General features: G+C 57.5%; 3 protein-coding genes across 3 annotated transcripts; all 3 read right to left on the bottom strand.

Moving 5' to 3' along the window:
* Positions 1-596: 596 nt before the first annotated feature.
* LOC147416310 (uncharacterized) lies at positions 597-6,037 on the bottom strand. The gene is made up of 6 exons (XM_086461331.1): positions 6,004-6,037; positions 4,775-4,990; positions 4,274-4,368; positions 3,260-3,707; positions 1,154-1,387; positions 597-718 (listed from the first exon to the last, which is right to left on the bottom strand). The coding sequence occupies exons 1-6, from the start codon at positions 6,035-6,037 to the stop codon at positions 597-599; spliced, it is 1,149 nt and encodes a 382-aa protein (XP_086317457.1).
* On the bottom strand, positions 6,037-11,421 carry LOC147416309 (uncharacterized). Its single transcript, XM_086461320.1, has 6 exons — positions 11,385-11,421; positions 10,157-10,372; positions 9,656-9,750; positions 8,639-9,082; positions 6,655-6,793; positions 6,037-6,158 (listed from the first exon to the last, which is right to left on the bottom strand). Exons 1-6 carry the CDS (start codon positions 11,419-11,421, stop codon positions 6,037-6,039), a joined length of 1,053 nt encoding a protein of 350 aa, XP_086317446.1.
* Positions 11,422-11,966: 545 nt separating this feature from the next.
* On the bottom strand, positions 11,967-16,876 carry LOC147416308 (uncharacterized). Its single transcript, XM_086461308.1, has 5 exons — positions 16,840-16,876; positions 15,610-15,825; positions 15,109-15,203; positions 14,095-14,542; positions 11,967-12,211 (listed from the first exon to the last, which is right to left on the bottom strand). The coding sequence occupies exons 1-5, from the start codon at positions 16,874-16,876 to the stop codon at positions 11,967-11,969; spliced, it is 1,041 nt and encodes a 346-aa protein (XP_086317434.1).
* Positions 16,877-17,338: the final 462 nt, after the last annotated feature.

The raw sequence follows: 17,338 nt of genomic DNA, 5'->3' as shown, positions 1-17,338 counted from the left end.
AGTGGAGGGGGGGGTTACAGGACGCCTCCCCGTTCTCCTGCTGGGATGTGACCAGAGCAGCCTGGCCTCTCTATCCATTCCTTCCTGCTCTATCCCTTTCTGCTTGTCTTTAAGCAAGGTCCCCTCTCAGCCCTCTTTCTCCTGCCTCCCCTGTCACGTCAGCTGGCCAGCTCTTCCCTTCTGGCCTTGCAGGTCAAGTCCAGGTCTCTGCCTGCGTGCTCGTGTCTGCTTTACGTGCCCAGCTGTCCCTATCCTCGCCTTTCCAGTCTCCCCCTCTGCTCCAGCCTCTGCCCGCTGCATCCAGCTCCGAGTCCTCCTCCCTGGCTCCTAGGCCTCTTCTCTCTGTCCCTTCTTGACGAATAAAACATCAGCTCCAATGGGTGAAGACGGGCAACATTTGAAGCAGCCGAGATCTTGGCACCCGAGGCATTCGAGGGCGCTCCCCTCTCTGCCTCTCGCCTCCAAATTGCCAAAGCCGAGGGGCTAATGGGGAGGGGTAAAAAGCAGCCGGGTCAGCTGCCCTTTCTCACAACCTGGCTTGAAGGAGAGATGTTTCCTACTCACCAGACAAAACAGACAATCCCACATGGCCGACATCACGCCGTGAGTGGCGCCTGTAAGAGCCTGGGCCCGCTGTGCTGCCGGAGGTCTCCCCTCGGCTGCTTTGCCCAGCTGCCCGCGTCCTCCTCCTGCCCCGACGCCGGCTGGCCCCGCAGTGCTGGGGGCGGAGGCATGGCTTATGGCGTCAGAGGCCTTCGTTGCGCTGTTCCTCCCTCTGCTGCCCCCCCTTCCTCCCACTCACGCCTCCCGCTGCCTCCCCTCCTGCCCCGCTGCTGGGCCTGCGTGCTGCCCGGCGCCGAGTTTCTGGCATTTCAGGGAAGACAGTGGCGGCTGCCTGCGTGAGCCTGCATTTGGACACAGAATAACACAGAGTTACAGGATGGTAGGGGTTGGACATATAGATTTACCCTCCAGGGGTGGTAGGCCTTTTGCTTCTCAGAAATACTAGTATGCTGCCCCATGAGTACTAAGCCTCAGGCACCTCTCTGGCAGGCCCAGATACAGCCCCGCCCCCCCTTCGAATCTAGTTTAAAGCTCTCTCACTGAGCCCTGCTAACTCTTGTCCTAGGACCCCCTTCCCCCTATAAGATACGCTTTTCCCATCTGTTGACAGCAGGCCTGGTGTCATTGATCAGTCCATGATCAAAGAATCCAAAGTCCTGCCGGTGGCACCAGCCTTGGAGCCAGGCATTCATCTGCTGGCTCTTCCTCTTTGCTACCTCGTCGTTCCCCTCAACTGGAGGCGTAGAGGAGAACACAACTTGCGCTCCTGATCCCTTGATCAGTTGTCCCAGGGCCCCGAAATCTTTCTTTGTTGCCCTAGGACCTTGTTCACACGAAAAATCAAAAGGGGATAGTAATCTGAGGGCCGTACTATGGAAGGAAGCTTCATCTTTCCAACCCTAACCTGGGCCCCAGGTAGGCAGCAGACTTCCTTATGTAGCGGGTCTGACCTGCATCTTGGGCCTTCCACTCCCTTCAGAATCGAGTCCCCTGCAACAAGGACCCGTCCGTCTGTCTTTGTCTCGGATGTTTTGATCAGAGGTGTCTCAGCCTCGGTGACATCTCCAAGCTAGGTGAGCTCTTACTTGGTTCCCCGTGCAGAAGATCATACCTGTTATGCAAGGGCACCTGGGAAGGTGGGGTGGGCAGTGGGCAGACGCACCTGCTACACCTGTTGAGGCAGGCAGGAACTTTTTGCCATTGCCCCCCCATCCTCCAAATCACCACATTCAGTCGGACAGAAAGAGGACAGGGAGGTCTCTGTAGCAGGGGTTCTGTCTGCCTGCTGGGTTTCTGTCATGGGGGTCAGGGTACGACTCCAAGCATCTATCTCCCTCTCGCTTTCCCTGATGGCCCTCGACCTGCTTGCCTCCTCCCTGAGCTCCATCACGAAGCGGAGGAGCTGCTCTCTGCACACCCTGCAGCCCGACGCCTGGGTGGCAGCGCGTTCCCACGAGAGCTCCGCCTGGGAAGCTGCATCAGAGCTGGTGGGTGCAGGGCTCAGGGAAGCCATGGTCTTCTGCCGAGGGCTTACCACCGCCTCCTGGCCGAGACGGCAGACTTTCGGAGCCCTCCCAAGCGAAATGCCGCGCTCTGTTTGCCGAGCCCTTACCGTGGTGACGCCCAGTCGCTGCCTGTTTACTCGGTGGCTTCGCTCCCGAGGGGCTTCTGTTGTAAAGGGGGGGTGGGGGGGGTGGTCTGGGCGAGCGGCCGTTGGCGCCGTTACGCCTCGTTCAGAGCTGCCGCCGGTGGTGCTGGCTCCGCCCACGCCGCCTCAGCAGCCCGCCCTCAAGCCGCCGCTTTTGCCAGCCTGAAAAAGGGCCCCAAAGCACCTTTTTGCCGGCCTTTCTGCCGCGAATCCCCTCCCCCGTGAGGGCTTACCTGCCCCTGCAGCTGGTCTCCCGGCGAGCGGCCGGTGGCTGCTGTGAGAAATGCCCCGGCAGAGCTCCCTGCTGGGGCTGGGGGAGGTGTCACTGCCAAGGCAGCTGGAGAGGAGAGGAAGCGCTGGTGCCTCAGGCGGGGATCTGGCAGCTTTGGGCTCTTTCTAGGGAGAAGAGAAGGAGCTGGTGTGCCAGGCTGAGGCGAGGGCAGCCTGCGTTGTGTTAGGAATCCCACCCAGTAAGGACCACGCACTGGGCAGTCCTCCATGAAAACAAGCAAGCAATCTTGTTACGGGCTTGCACGTTTCCTGCGTGTGACCTGCCTTCAGGTCAGGTCATCGAATGACACAACAAACCTCATCTCTTTGCCCAGGACAGAGAGCTAGTTGTGGTCGCAAAACCCCAAGCAGGAAAACGGAGTTCTTTTTCCATCTTTATTGTTCAGGAATAGCCAGTTTTTGCAGGGGGTGACGGTACTCTTCAGTACAGTTGTTTCCAAGAGGATAACATCTTTCTCTGTGAATCCCCCGAGAAACACCATTTCACATGCCTGGGTTTTCCCCTGCACTTGGAAAAGATGGTTTTCCCCCTTGTTTCCCACACCGCTGACCTGGGGGAAGCACTGTCAACCTTACAATGCCTCAGGCCAGGGAAGGAAGAGGCCTTCTCTTGTTTTCCATCTTCCCATACATCGTCTCTGAGACAGCGTCTCTGACTTGACACCACGCAGAAAAGCCACAATGGCTGATCCTCCTTTGCTGCTCAGTTCTCTGTTCCGGGCCCTGTATCAGTGCCGGTTGTTGGCTAAGAGGCACTTGCGCTGTTCAGGGCCACCAGAAGCTCTTGGGCGGCAGCCTGCAATTCTTCCTCCTCCACCGCCTTCCCCATGTTCAATAACCGCTGAAGCGTCTGCGCTGAACTCTGCACGTGGGTATCTTGCAGCCTTAGGAGGAGATCCTGGATGTCAGTGGTGGGCAACTGTCCTTGCTGCTGGCCACTGTCTGCCACCTGTGTGGCATGTGGGTCAGAAGGATTCAGTTGCCCGCTCCTCAGCTGTGGTGTGCCCTTAGCTGAAGAGGTGGGGATCCCAGCTCCTTCTGTGTCAGGGCCGGGGCGGCCTGGCTGGGCAGTTGTGGGAGATGAGGGGAAAAGGCTCTGGGGTCTGAAGATGCCAGACAGCAGGGCATCGCTGCTCATGGTCATGACGTTGAAGGGTTGTGTGCTGCCGAGCTCGGCTGAGGTCTCTCCTGGGCATGCAGTCCTCTGTGGAGGAGAAAACACACATCTGCAGAGGCGGTGGGCTTCAGGAGCAGACCCCTGGCCCCTCCCCTGTTCTGTGGGCTTAGCGCTCCCGGCACAATCCCGGCTTTCCCACTCCCTACAAACATGAGCCCAAGAAAGGAAAGAAACCTTCTTCTCCTCTCCCTGTCAAGTCTGCCCGTAAGTCTCTTCTTGTGACTCGCAGTCATCTTTCTCTTTACATTCCTTCTCCTCTGACCTGCGTGGATCACCCTTTCTCCTGCAGTAACCTAGATTGTCTCAACTTAGTTGGCAGTGAGAGCTGGAGATAAGGTCTGAGGTGGTCCTCAAAGGTTTCTTGTCTTGAAGAATACCTTCCGCAAAGTCCTCCATTTGGCAGGGAGGTGGCTGCGGGCGCCACCTGTGTAAGTTACTCACCTTGCTGGAAGGGGGGCTGCCCGTGGCTCTCCTCTATCTTCCCTGTCTTTCAGCCTCCTGTTTTCCCACTTCCCCATTTTCAGGGCTCTCCCTTTTGCCTGTTGCTTGGCCAGAGCACACCACGGTCTTCAGGAAACAGCTAAACAACTCACCTTAACGTAATACCTTCTCCGAGTACAGCGATAAAAAGCAAAGGTGCAGAAGTCGGGGAAGAAAGAATTTCCTCGCTGTTCGGAGCATACGGGCCCTAGAAAGAGGCAAGCAAAGACACAGACTCAGTGATAAACTCCAGTGCTGGGGTCCCACCAGCCCTCAGCAATAAGCGCGCTGTCGAATGACGTCCCTCCACAAAAACCCCCAGGCCATTTGGGTGCCTCCCTGAACCTCCGTGAGAAACTCCAGCGCTTCTTGGTCATCTGCATGACCCAATGTGCGAGAGGAGGCTCATCCCAGGGACACATTTGGATGCAGTCAAGGGGGGGGAGAGGATACTCCGGAGCAGATGTCTTCTCCTCACTGCAGGATCGCTACCCACGCCTCTCCCCCGGCAGCTCATGAGTCTCTGTCCCCTCCCAGCGATCAGGTCCGGGGCTAGCTGTGCAGGACCCCCCATCCATCTGCCTGCCCTGGGGAGTCACGGTCATCAGCTTTACCCTTAGGGATGACTCCGTGGTTTTCGTACTCGTCCAGTCTCTGGACCAGGGGATTCTGGCAGCCGTACAGCTCACGGAGGAGGCAGGCAGTTTTGGCACGGCGGGCAGTCCGGAGGGACCTGAAGAACTGGCGGTACTCCTGCTTGGAGAGTGGCGTTCCTGGCTGCTGCGCCTTCTCGCCAAAAGGGTGGGCTGTGCAGCCCCAAGCCAAGAGCACTGGTGAAAGAGAGAACGCAGGGGGTCAGAAGGAGAAGGAAGTGCCATGCGCGGCACCCTCCAAGGAGCTGGAGGGCTGAACGCAGATCTCTGTGGCCTTCTCTGGGTGCAGGATCCAGCACGTGGGAAATGCAGGAACAGGCTCCAGATGGGAGGTGTAGGAGTGGGGAAAACGTGCTCTGCCCATGTTGAAAGGGGTTGTAGTATTTTGGGGACAGTACATGGCTGAAACTGAGAAACTTCCTCATGGCCTATATCTCACTAACACCCGTGCCATGTTGTTGGCACCTGTGTGTCCGTAGATGCAGCAGGACCAAACAAAAACTGGGAACGTTCTCCCCGAGAGGACAGTGGGGGTTATCAAGCACTCGGTGAGGCAGTAGGAGAGGAGAGCACAGCACTTGGCCAGGTGACTGTGTGGGGGTTTGCAGAAAGCAGGGGAACAAGGAGAGTGGAGGGGGGGTTACAGGACGCCTCCCCGTTCTCCTGCTGGGATGTGACTGCAGCAGCCTGGCCTCTCTATCCATTCCTTCCTGCTCTATCCCTTTCTGCTTGTCTTTAAGCAAGGTCCCCTCTCAGCCCTCTTTCTCCTGCCTCCCCTGTCACGTCAGCTGGCCAGCTCTTCCCTTCTGGCCTTGCAGATCAAGTCCAGGTCTCTGCCTGCGTGCTCGTGTCTGCTTTACGTGCCCAGCTGTCCCTATCATCGCCTTTCCAGTCTGCCCCTCTGCTCCAGCCTCTGCCCGCTGCATCCAGCTCCGAGTCCTCCTCCCTGGCTCCTAGGCCTCTTCTCTCTGTCCCTTCTTGACGAATAAAACATCAGCTCCAATGGGTGAAGACGGGCAACATTTGAAGCAGCCGAGATCTTGGCACCCGAGGCATTCGAGGGCGCTCCCCTCTCTGCCTCTCGCCTCCAAATTGCCAAAGCCGAGGGGCTAATGGGGAGGGGTAAAAAGCAGCCGGGTCAGCTGCCCTTTCTCACAACCTGGCTTGAAGGAGAGATGTTTCCTACTCACCACACAAAACCAGACAAGCCCACATGGCCGACATCACGCCGTGAGTGGCGCCTGTAAGAGCCTGGGCCCGCTGTGCTGCCGGAGGTCTCCCCTCGGCTGCTTTGCCCAGCTGCCCGCGTCCTCCTCCTGCCCCGACGCCGGCTGGCCCCGCAGTGCTGGGGGCGGAGGCATGGCTTATGGCGTCATAGAGGCCCCCGTTGCGCTGTTCCTCCCTCCGCTGCCCCCCCTTCCTCCCACTCACGCCTCCCGCCGCCTCCCCTCCTGCCCCGCCGCTGGGCCTGCGTGCTGCCCGGCGCCGGGTTTCTGGCATTTCAGGTTTCCCATCTTATTTAGGGACGCATCTTCACCAGGCAATCAGGCAGATTGCTTTTCTGCCCTCCGGCAGCAATATTCTAACAGCGTCGGCTGTTTCCCTGCATCCGCTTTCTGCCTGCTGTAGGTGCTCAGCCACCGTTTTAGGGTGCGTGTTGGCCATGTGCTTGTGGCAGCTCTCGAACGACAGCGGGACGGGACTGAACCAGAAGGGCATGTTTCTCCTCCTAAAATCAGAAGGATGGCTCAACAGTGTCAGGCTTACCCACAGGGCGGCACTGCCTTGCAGGTGGATGGGGGTCGTATGCGGAGGGAGACTTCGGCTTCCCTGCCTCCTACCTGGGATGAGAGCCTGCAGCCGCTGCCTGCTGCTGGGAGGAGTGGAAACACCCTCTCCCCAAGGGCTGATGCCCGCCGCATTCACTGTGGAGCAGGCGGCGGGAAGCAGGAAGGACGTGATGCCAGGCTGAGGCAGAGCCTACAAAACGCCAGCTTTCCATTTTATCAGGGGCCTTTTATCGTGGTGGCGTTATGCAGGTGGGGAAACCTTCCCTCGGCCTCTGATGCCCTCTTCTGATACACCCCTGAGCAGCCAGTTCAGTTTGTATCTCATTTTGGAAGGGAAAGATGCCGCTTTCCCTTTCTTTTTCTTACGAATACCCAGTCGGGAGAAATGTCATACTTGCTCCTAGCGGCACGCTGGGGATCAATGTGACCAAAACGGCGCAAGGCCACTGCCGAGCTAGCATTCGCATGTGCAGTTTTTCAGCATTTTATTTCTGTAACCTGTACCTTTCTAGGACATCACCGAGCCCTCAGCATCTTAAAATGCCTCTGTGCAAATACCAGTGCACAAATGTAGCGCTAAAGCTAAATGAGTGACCTGATTTTCTATCCCACAAACCCCACTCCCGCGCAGCGTACTTCTGCTCTGAACAGAGACCCCTGAGAAGTGGGATTGCATGTTGGCTGACTAAATCATCTCGGTGTTCATGCCTAAACAGGTGTGCGTGGCTTGTTTTTTCTGCTCGCTGCCAGCCCTGTCAGCTCCATCTGGAACGAGTCAGCCAAATGGCCGTTTTTCTGGAGCACAGGACAGGCAATTCTGCCTTTGGACTGCTCCTGTGCATAAGGTGCGAGCAGACCCAAACCTCTGCTCTCGCCCAGACCTGTGCGTGCCTGGCTGAGCCACTGAGAGCAACCGAGCAAAATACTCCCTCGGTAAAGGCAGTAAACAGGACGCCAGCCAGACACAGAAAGCAGCCCAGTTGCCTTCAGCCTTGGGAAAGATTACGCTTCCCAGGACCAATGGAGGACCTGTAATTTGGAGATCTTCTTCTTCAAATGGGCTTCTCAATGGAGTCCTTCTTCTAAGGACTTCCTTCAGCGGATAGAGACAGAGCCTATACTTCACTCAGCTGCGTTTGTGTCACTTAGGCAGCGTAAAGGGAAGAGACATCCCCGCCCCTCCCCATGAGTGCTTGGTGTGGTGCATCCTTGAGGAGAGCTGCCTTCAGCCCCTTTCTCCTCATGGCCCTCGGTGGACTAGATGACAAGGCGGCCTGCGGGAGGAAAGGTGACTAGGGGATTGTCACTTTAAGGGTGGTGGTCTCTTGAACGCCGAAACCAACCACAGGAGTTTAGAGTAGGTTTGAGGTAGCTCTAAACTCGTTCTGAGTGGAGATTCAGAAAACCAGAGTTGGTTCCCAAAGAGTTCCCGCTCTGCTCTGAGCAGGAAGTGCTGGCTCCAGATGGCTTCAGCCAGTGTTCCCGTAAATCAGACTCTGGTTTTCCGAGGGAGACAAGAGGAGGTTCTCAACAGGAATATTTATCCTGAGTGTTTCATAGCGTCACTTCAGAAGTAGATGACACCCACGTGTAAACACCAATACAGGCAGAACGCTAGATCAGCAGTTCCCTCGCAGGGTGAGGTCTTCTGGCATTGAGAGCGCACCCCTTGCCTATATATGTATGTATATTCGCACACACACTTCCAAAGAAGAGTCTTGCCTTAATGGTTCTGAGCAGAAGCACCTATATTTATAAGAAGAAAGGACAGCATTCTCCCAAGACGTTCATGGGATGAGACAAGAAACCCTGTCTCTCTGCCCAGGACAGAGAGGTAGTCGTGGTGGCCCAGCCCCGAGCAGGAAACAGCAGTTCTTTTTCCATCCTGCATTGTTCAAGAAGAGCCGTCTCCCAGATGAAACGACACCGGGTGAACAGTTTCTGTGGGAGAGGACAGTAGCCCTTCAGTACCCGTGTCTCAGTTCTCTCTTCTGGGCCCTGTATCATTGCCAGTTGTTGGCTAAGAGGCACTTGCGCTGTTCAGGGCCACCAGCACCTTCTGGACGGCAGCACGCAGTTCTTCCTCCCCCACCGCCTTCCCCGTGGTCAACAACCGCTGAAGTGCCTTCAGTAAACTCTGCACGTGGGTATCTTGCAGCCTTAGGAGGAGATCCTGGATGTCAGCGGTGGGCAACTGTCCTTGCTGCTGGCCACTGTCTGCCACCTGTGTGGCATGTGGGTCAGAAGGATTCAGTTGCCCGCTCCTCAACTGTGGCGTGCCCTCAGCTGAGGAGGTGGGGATCCCAGCTCCTTCTGTGTCAGGGCCGGGGCGGCCTGGCTGGGCAGTTGTGGGAGATGAGGGGAAAAGGCTCTGGGGTCTGAAGATGCCAGACAGCAGGGCATCGCTGCTCATGGCCGTGGCGTTGAAGGGTCGTGTGCTGCTGAGCTTGGCTGGGGTCTGTCCTGGGCATGCAGTCCTCTGTGGAGGAGAAAACACACATCTGTAGAGGCGGTGGGCTTCAGGAGCAGGCCCCTGGCCCCTCCCCTGTTCTGTGGGCTTAGCGCTCCCGGCACAATCCCGGCTTTCCCACTCCCTACAAACATGAGCCCAAGAAAGGAAAGAAACCTTCTTCTCCTCTCCTTGTCAAGTCTGCCCGTAAGTCTCTTCTTGTGACTCCCAGTCATCTTTCTCTTTACATTCCTTATCCTCTCACCTGCGTGGATCACCCTTTCTCCTGCAGTAACCTAGATTGTCTCAGTTGGCAGTGAGAGCTGGAGATAAGGGCTGAGGTGGTCCTCAAAGGTTTGTTGTCTTGAAGAATACCTTCCGCAAGGTCCTGCACCTGGCAGGGAGGTGGCTGCGGGCGCCACCTGTGTAAGTTACTCACCTTGCTGTGAGTGCCCCTGGAAGGGGGGCTGCCCACGGCTCTCCTCTATCTTCCCTGTCTTTCAGCCTCCTGTTTTCCCACTTCCCCATTTTCAGGGCTCTCCCTTTTGCCTGTTACTTGGCCAGAGCACACCACGGTCTTCAGGAAACAGCTAAACAACTCACCTTAACGTAATACCTTCTCCGAGTACAGCGATAAAAAGCAAAGGTGCAGAAGTCGGGGAAGAAAGAATTTCCTCGCTGTTCGGAGCATACGGGCCCTAGAAAGAGGCAAGCAAAGACACAGACTCAGTGATAAACTCCAGTGCTGGGGTCCCACCAGCCCTCAGCAATAAGCGCGCTGTCGAATGACGTCCCTCCACAAAAACCCCCAGGCCATTTGGGTGCCTCCCTGAACCTCCATGAGAAACTCCAGCGCTTCTTGGTCATCTGCATGACCCAATGTGCGAGAGGAGGCTCATCCCAGGGACACATTTGGATGCAATCAAGGCGGGGGAGAGGATACTCCGGAGCAGATGTCTTCTCCTCACTGCAGGATCGCTACCCACGCCTCTCCCCCGGCAGCTCATGAGTCTCTGTCCCCTCCCAGCGATCAGGTCCGGGGCTAGCTGTGCAGGACCCCCCATCCATCTGCCTGCCCTGGGGAGTCATGGTCATCAGCTTTACCCTTAGGGACGACTCCGTGGTTTTCGTACTCGTCCAGTCTCTGGACCAGGGGATTCTGGCAGCCGTACAGCTCACGGAGGAGGCAGGCAGCGCTGGCGCGGCGGGCAGTCCGGAGGGACCTGAAGAACTGGCGGTACTCCTGCTTGGAGAGTGGCGTTCCTGGCTGCTGCGCCTTCTCGCCCAAAGGGCGGGCTGTGCAGCCCCAAGCCAAGAGCACTGGTGAAAGAGAGAACGCAGGGGGTCAGAAGGAGAAGGAAAAGTGCTAAGCATGGCACCCTCCGAGGAGCTGGAGGGCTGAACGCAGATCTCTGTGGCCTTCTCTGGGTGCAGGATCCAGCACGTGGGAAATGCAGGAACAGGCTCCAGATGGGAGGTGTAGATATGGGGAAAACGTGCTCTGCCCATGTTGAAAGGGGTTGTAGTATTTTGGGGACAGTACATGGCTGAAACTGAGAAACTTCCTCATGGCCTATATCTCACTAACACCCGTGCCATGTTGTTGGCACCTGTGTGTCCGTAGATGCAGCAGGACCAAACAAAAACTGGGAACGTTCTCCCCGAGAGGACAGTGGGGGTTATCAAGCACTCGGTGAGGCAGTAGGAGAGGAGAGCACAGCACTTGGCCAGGTGACTGTGTGGGGGTTTGCAGAAAGCAGGGGAACAAGGAGAGTGGAGGGGGGGGTTACAGGACGCCTCCCCGTTCTCCTGCTGGGATGTGACTGCAGCAGCCTGGCCTCTCTATCCATTCCTTCCTGCTCTATCCCTTTCTGCTTGTCTTTAAGCAAGGTCCCCTCTCAGCCCTCTTTCTCCTGCCTCCCCTGTCACGTCAGCTGGCCAGCTCTTCCCTTCTGGCCTTGCAGATCAAGTCCAGGTCTCTGCCTGCGTGCTCGTGTCTGCTTTACGTGCCCAGCTGTCCCTATCCTTGCCTTTCCAGTCTGCCCCTCTGCTCCAGCCTCTGCCCGCTGCATCCAGCCCCGAGTCAACCTCCCTGGCTCCTAGGCCTCTTCTCTCTGTCCCTTCTTGACGAATAAAACATCAGCTCCAATGGGTGAAGACGGGCAACATTTGAAGCAGCCGAGATCTTGGCACCCGAGGCTTTCGAGGGCGCTCCCCTCTCTGCCTCTCGCCTCCAAATTGCCAAAGCCGAGGGGCTAATAGGGAGGGGTAAAAAGCAGCCGGGTCAGCTGCCCTTTCTCACAACCTGGCTTGAAGGAGAGATGTTTCCTACTCACCAGACAAAACAGACAAGCCCACATGGCCGACATCACGCCGTGAGTGGCGCCTGTAAGAGCCTGGGCCCGCTGTGCTGCCGGAGGTCTCCCCTCGGCTGCTTTGCCCAGCTGCCCGCGTCCTCCTCCTGCCCCTACGCCGGCTGGCCCCGCAGTGCTGGGGGCGGAGGCATGGCTTATGGTGTCAGAGGCCTTCGTTGCGCTGTTCCTCCCTCCGCTGCCCCCCCTTCCTCCCACTCACGCCTCCCGCTGCCTCCCCTCCTGCCCCGCTGCTGGGCCTGCGTGCTGCCCGGCGCCGGGTTTCTGGCATTTCAGGGAAGACAGTGGCGGCTGCCTGCGTGAGCCTGCATTTGGACACAGAATAACACAGAGTTACAGGATGGTAGGGGTTGGACATATAGATTTACCCTCCAGGGGTGGTAGGCCTTTTGCTTCTCAGAAATACTAGTATGCTGCCCCATGAGTACTAAGCCTCAGGCACCTCTCTGGCAGGCCCAGATACAGCCCCGCCCCCCCTTCGAATCTAGTTTAAAGCTCTCTCACTGAGCCCTGCTAACTCTTGTCCTAGGACCCCCTTCCCCCTATAAGATACGCTTTTCCCATCTGTTGACAGCAGGCCTGGTGTCATTGATCAGTCCATGATCAAAGAATCCAAAGTCCTGCCGGTGGCACCAGCCTTGGAGCCAGGCATTCATCTGCTGGCTCTTCCTCTTTGCTACCTCGTCGTTCCCCTCAACTGGAGGCGTAGAGGAGAACACAACTTGCGCTCCTGATCCCTTGATCAGTTGTCCCAGGGCCCCGAAATCTTTCTTTGTTGCCCTAGGACCTTGTTCACACGAAAAATCAAAAGGGGATAGTAATCTGAGGGCCGTACTATGGAAGGAAGCTTCATCTTTCCAACCCTAACCTGGGCCCCAGGTAGGCAGCAGACTTCCTTATGTAGCGGGTCTGACCTGCATCTTGGGCCTTCCACTCCCTTCAGAATCGAGTCCCCTGCAACAAGGACCCGTCCGTCTGTCTTTGTCTCGGATGTTTTGATCAGAGGTGTCTCAGCCTCGGTGACATCTCCAAGCTAGGTGAGCTGTCCTCTGTGCTCTTACTTGGTTCCCCGTGCAGAAGATCATACCTGTTATGCAAGGGCACCTGGGAAGGTGGGGTGGGCAGTGGGCAGACGCACCTGCTACACCTGTTGAGGCAGGCAGGAACTTTTTGCCATTGCCCCCCCATCCTCCAAATCACCACATTCAGTCGGACAGAAAGAGGACAGGGAGGTCTCTGTAGCAGGGGTTCTGTCTGCCTGCTGGGTTTCTGTCATGGGGGTCAGGGTACGACTCCAAGCATCTATCTCCCTCTCGCTTTCCCTGATGGCCCTCGACCTGCTTGCCTCCTCCCTGAGCTCCATCACGAAGCGGAGGAGCTGCTCTCTGCACACCCTGCAGCCCGACGCCTGGGTGGCAGCGCGTTCCCACGAGAGCTCCGCCTGGGAAGCTGCATCAGAGCTGGTGGGTGCAGGGCTCAGGGAAGCCATGGTCTTCTGCCGAGGGCTTACCACCGCCTCCTGGCCGAGACGGCAGACTTTCGGAGCCCTCCCAAGCGAAATGCCGCGCTCTGTTTGCCGAGCCCTTACCGTGGTGACGCCCAGTCGCTGCCTGTTTACTCGGTGGCTTCGCTCCCGAGGGGCTTCTGTTGTAAAGGGGGGGTGGGGGGGGTGGTCTGGGCGAGCGGCCGTTGGCGCCGTTACGCCTCGTTCAGAGCTGCCGCCGGTGGTGCTGGCTCCGCCCACGCCGCCTCAGCAGCCCGCCCTCAAGCCGCCGCTTTTGCCAGCCTGAAAAAGGGCCCCAAAGCACCTTTTTGCCGGCCTTTCTGCCGCGAATCCCCTCCCCCGTGAGGGCTTACCTGCCCCTGCAGCTGGTCTCCCGGCGAGCGGCCGGTGGCTGCTGTGAGAAATGCCCCGGCAGAGCTCCCTGCTGGGGCTGGGGGAGGTGTCACTGCCAAGGCAGCTGGAGAGGAGAGGAAGCGCTGGTGCCTCAGGCGGGGATCTGGCAGCTTTGGGCTCTTTCTAGGGAGAAGAGAAGGAGCTGGTGTGCCAGGCTGAGGCGAGGGCAGCCTGCGTTGTGTTAGGAATCCCACCCAGTAAGGACCACGCACTGGGCAGTCCTCCATGAAAACAAGCAAGCAATCTTGTTACGGGCTTGCACGTTTCCTGCGTGTGACCTGCCTTCAGGTCAGGTCATCGAATGACACAACAAACCTCATCTCTTTGCCCAGGACAGAGAGCTAGTTGTGGTTGCAAAACCCCAAGCAGGAAAACGGAGTTCTTTTTCCATCTTTATTGTTCAGGAATAGCCAGTTTTTGCAGGGGGTGACGGTACTCTTCAGTACGGTTGTTTCCAAGAGGATAACATCTTTCTCTGTGAATCCCCCGAGAAACACCATTTCACATGCCTGGGTTTTCCCCTGCACTTGGAAAAGATGGTTTTCCCCCTTGTTTCCCACACCGCTGACCTGGGGAAGCACTGTCAACCTTACAATGCCTCAGGCTAGGGAAGGAAGAGGCCTTCTCTTGTTTTCCATCTTCCCATACATCGTCTCTGAGACAGCGTCTCTGACTTGACACCACGCAGAAAAGCCACAATGGCTGATCCTCCTTTGCTGCTCAGTTCTCTGTTCCGGGCCCTGTATCAGTGCCGGTTGTTGGCTAAGAGGCACTTGCGCTGTTCAGGGCCACCAGAAGCTCTTGGGCGGCAGCCTGCAATTCTTCCTCCTCCACCGCCTTCCCCATGTTCAATAGCTGCTGAAGCGTCTGCGCTGAACTCTGCACATGGGTATCTTGCAGCCTTAGGAGGAGATCCTGGATGTCAGTGGTGGGCAACTGTCCTTGCTGCTGGCCACTGTCTGCCACCTGTGTGGCATGTGGGTCAGAAGGATTCAGTTGCCCGCTCCTCAGCTGTGGTGTGCCCTTAGCTGAAGAGGTGGGGATCCCAGCTCCTTCTGTGTCAGGGCCGGGGCGGCCTGGCTGGGCAGTTGTGGGAGATGAGGGGAAAAGGCTCTGGGGTCTGAAGATGCCAGACAGCAGGGCATCGCTGCTCATGGTCATGACGTTGAAGGGTTGTGTGCTGCCGAGCTCGGCTGAGGTCTCTCCTGGGCATGCAGTCCTCTGTGGAGGAGAAAACACACATCTGTAGAGACGGTGGGCTTCAGGAGCAGGCCCCTGGCCCCTCCCCTGTTCTGTGGGCTTAGCGCTCCCGGCACAATCCCGGCTTTCCCACTCCCTACAAACATGAGCCCAAGAAAGGAAAGAAACCTTCTTCTCCTCTCCCTGTCAAGTCTGCCCGTAAGTCTCTTCTTGTGACTCGCAGTCATCTTTCTCTTTACATTCCTTCTCCTCTGACCTGCGTGGATCACCCTTTCTCCTGCAGTAACCTAGATTGTCTCAACTTAGTTGGCAGTGAGAGCTGGAGATAAGGGCTGAGGTGGTCCTCAAAGGTTTGTTGTCTTGAAGAATACCTTCCGCAAAGTCCTCCATTTGGCAGGGAGGTGGCTGCGGGCGCCACCTGTGTAAGTTACTCACCTTGCTGGAAGGGGGGCTGCCCGTGGCTCTCCTCTATCTTCCCTGTCTTTCAGCCTCCTGTTTTCCCACTTCCCCATTTTCAGGGCTCTCCCTTTTGCCTGTTGCTTGGCCAGAGCACACCACGGTCTTCAGGAAACAGCTAAACAACTCACCTTAACGTAATACCTTCTCCGAGTACAGCGATAAAAAGCAAAGGTGCAGAAGTCGGGGAAGAAAGAATTTCCTCGCTGTTCGGAGCATACGGGCCCTAGAAAGAGGCAAGCAAAGACACAGACTCAGTGATAAACTCCAGTGCTGGGGTCCCACCAGCCCTCAGCAATAAGCACGCTGTCGAATGATGTCCCTCCACAAAAACCCCCAGGCCATTTGGGTGCCTCCCTGAACCTCCGTGAGAAACTCCAGTGCTTCTTGGTCATCTGCATGACCCAATGTGCGAGAGGAGGCTCATCCCAGGGACACATTTGGATGCAGTCAAGGGGGGGGAGAGGATACTCCGGAGCAGATGTCTTCTCCTCACTGCAGGATCGCTACCCACGCCTCTCCCCCGGCAGCTCATGAGTCTCTGTCCCCTCCCAGCGATCAGGTCCGGGGCTAGCTGTGCAGGACCCCCCATCCATCTGCCTGCCCTGGGGAGTCATGGTCATCAGCTTTACCCTTAGGGATGACTCCGTGGTTTTCGTACTCGTCCAGTCTCTGGACCAGGGGATTCTGGCAGCCGTACAGCTCACGGAGGAGGCAGGCAGTTTTGGCACGGCGGGCAGTCCGGAGGGACCTGAAGAACTGGCGGTACTCCTGCTTGGAGAGTGGCGTTCCTGGCTGCTGTGCCTTCTCGCCAAAAGGGTGGGCTGTGCAGCCCCAAGCCAAGAGCACTGGTGAAAGAGAGAACGCAGGGGGTCAGAAGGAGAAGGAAGTGCCATGCGCGGCACCCTCCGAGGAGCTGGAGGGCTGAACGCAGATCTCTGTGGCCTTCTCTGGGTGCAGGATCCAGCACGTGGGAAATGCAGGAACAGGCTCCAGATGGGAGGTGTAGATATGGGGAAAACGTGCTCTGCCCATGTTGAAAGGGGTTGTAGTATTTTGGGGACAGTACATGGCTGAAACTGAGAAACTTCCTCATGGCCTATATCTCACTAACACTCGTGCCATGTTGTTGGCACCTGTGTGTCCGTAGATGCAGCAGGACCAAACAAAAACCTGGAACGTTCTCCCCGAGAGGACAGTGGGGGTTATCAAGCACTCGGTGAGGCAGTAGGAGAGGAGAGAACAGCACTTGGCCAGGTGACTGTGTGGGGGTTTGCAGAAAGCAGGGGAACAAGGAGAGTGGAGGGGGGGGTTACAGGACGCCTCCCCGTTCTCCTGCTGGGATGTGACTGCAGCAGCCTGGCCTCTCTATCCATTCCTTCCTGCTCTATCCCTTTCTGCTTGTCTTTAAGCAAGGTCCCCTCTCAGCCCTCTTTCTCCTGCCTCCCCTGTCACGTCAGCTGGCCAGCTCTTCCCTTCTGGCCTTGCAGGTCAAGTCCAGGTCTCTGCCTGCGTGCTCGTGTCTGCTTTACGTGCCCAGCTGTCCCTATCCTCGCCTTTCCAGTCTGCCCCTCTGCTCCAGCCTCTGCCCACTGCATCCAGCTCCGAGTCCTCCTCCCTGGCTCCTAGGCCTCTTCTCTCTGTCCCTTCTTGACGAATAAAACATCAGCTCCAATGGGTGAAGACGGGCAACATTTGAAGCAGCCGAGATCTTGGCACCCGAGGCATTCGAGGGCGCTCCCCTCTCTGCCTCTCGCCTCCAAATTGCCAAAGCCGAGGGGCTAATGGGGAGGGGTAAAAAGCAGCCGGGTCAGCTGCCCTTTCTCACAACCTGGCTTGAAGGAGAGATGTTTCCTACTCACCACACAAAACCAGACAAGCCCACATGGCCGACATCATGCCGTGAGTGGCGCCTGTAAGAGCCTGGGCCCGCTGTGCTGCCGGAGGTCTCCCCTCGGCTGCTTTGCCCAGCTGCCCGCGTCCTCCTCCTGCCCCGACGCCGGCTGGCCCCGCAGTGCTGGGGGCGGAGGCATGGCTTATGGCGTCATAGAGGCCCCCGTTGCGCTGTTCCTCCCTCCGCTGCCCCCCCTTCCTCCCACTCACGCCTCCCGCCGCCTCCTCTCCTGCCCCGCCGCTGGGCCTGCGTGCTGCCCGGCGCCGGGTTTCTGGCATTTCAGGTTTCCCATCTTATTTAGGGACGCATCTTCACCAGGCAATCAGGCAGCAATATTCTAACAGCGTCGGCTGTTTCCCTGCATCCGCTTTCTGCCTGCTGTAGGTGCTCAGCCACCGTTTTAGGGTGCGTGTTGGCCATGTGCTTGTGGCAGCTCTCGAACGACAGCGGGACGGGACTGAACCAGA

This window comes from Leptosomus discolor, chromosome 1 (assembly GCF_034619465.1).
Source record: "Leptosomus discolor isolate bLepDis1 chromosome 1, bLepDis1.hap2, whole genome shotgun sequence".
Taxonomy (NCBI): domain Eukaryota; kingdom Metazoa; phylum Chordata; class Aves; order Leptosomiformes; family Leptosomidae; genus Leptosomus; species Leptosomus discolor.
The sequence above is the reverse complement of the archived record's forward strand: the minus strand, read 5'-3'. Positions and strand labels throughout refer to the sequence as shown.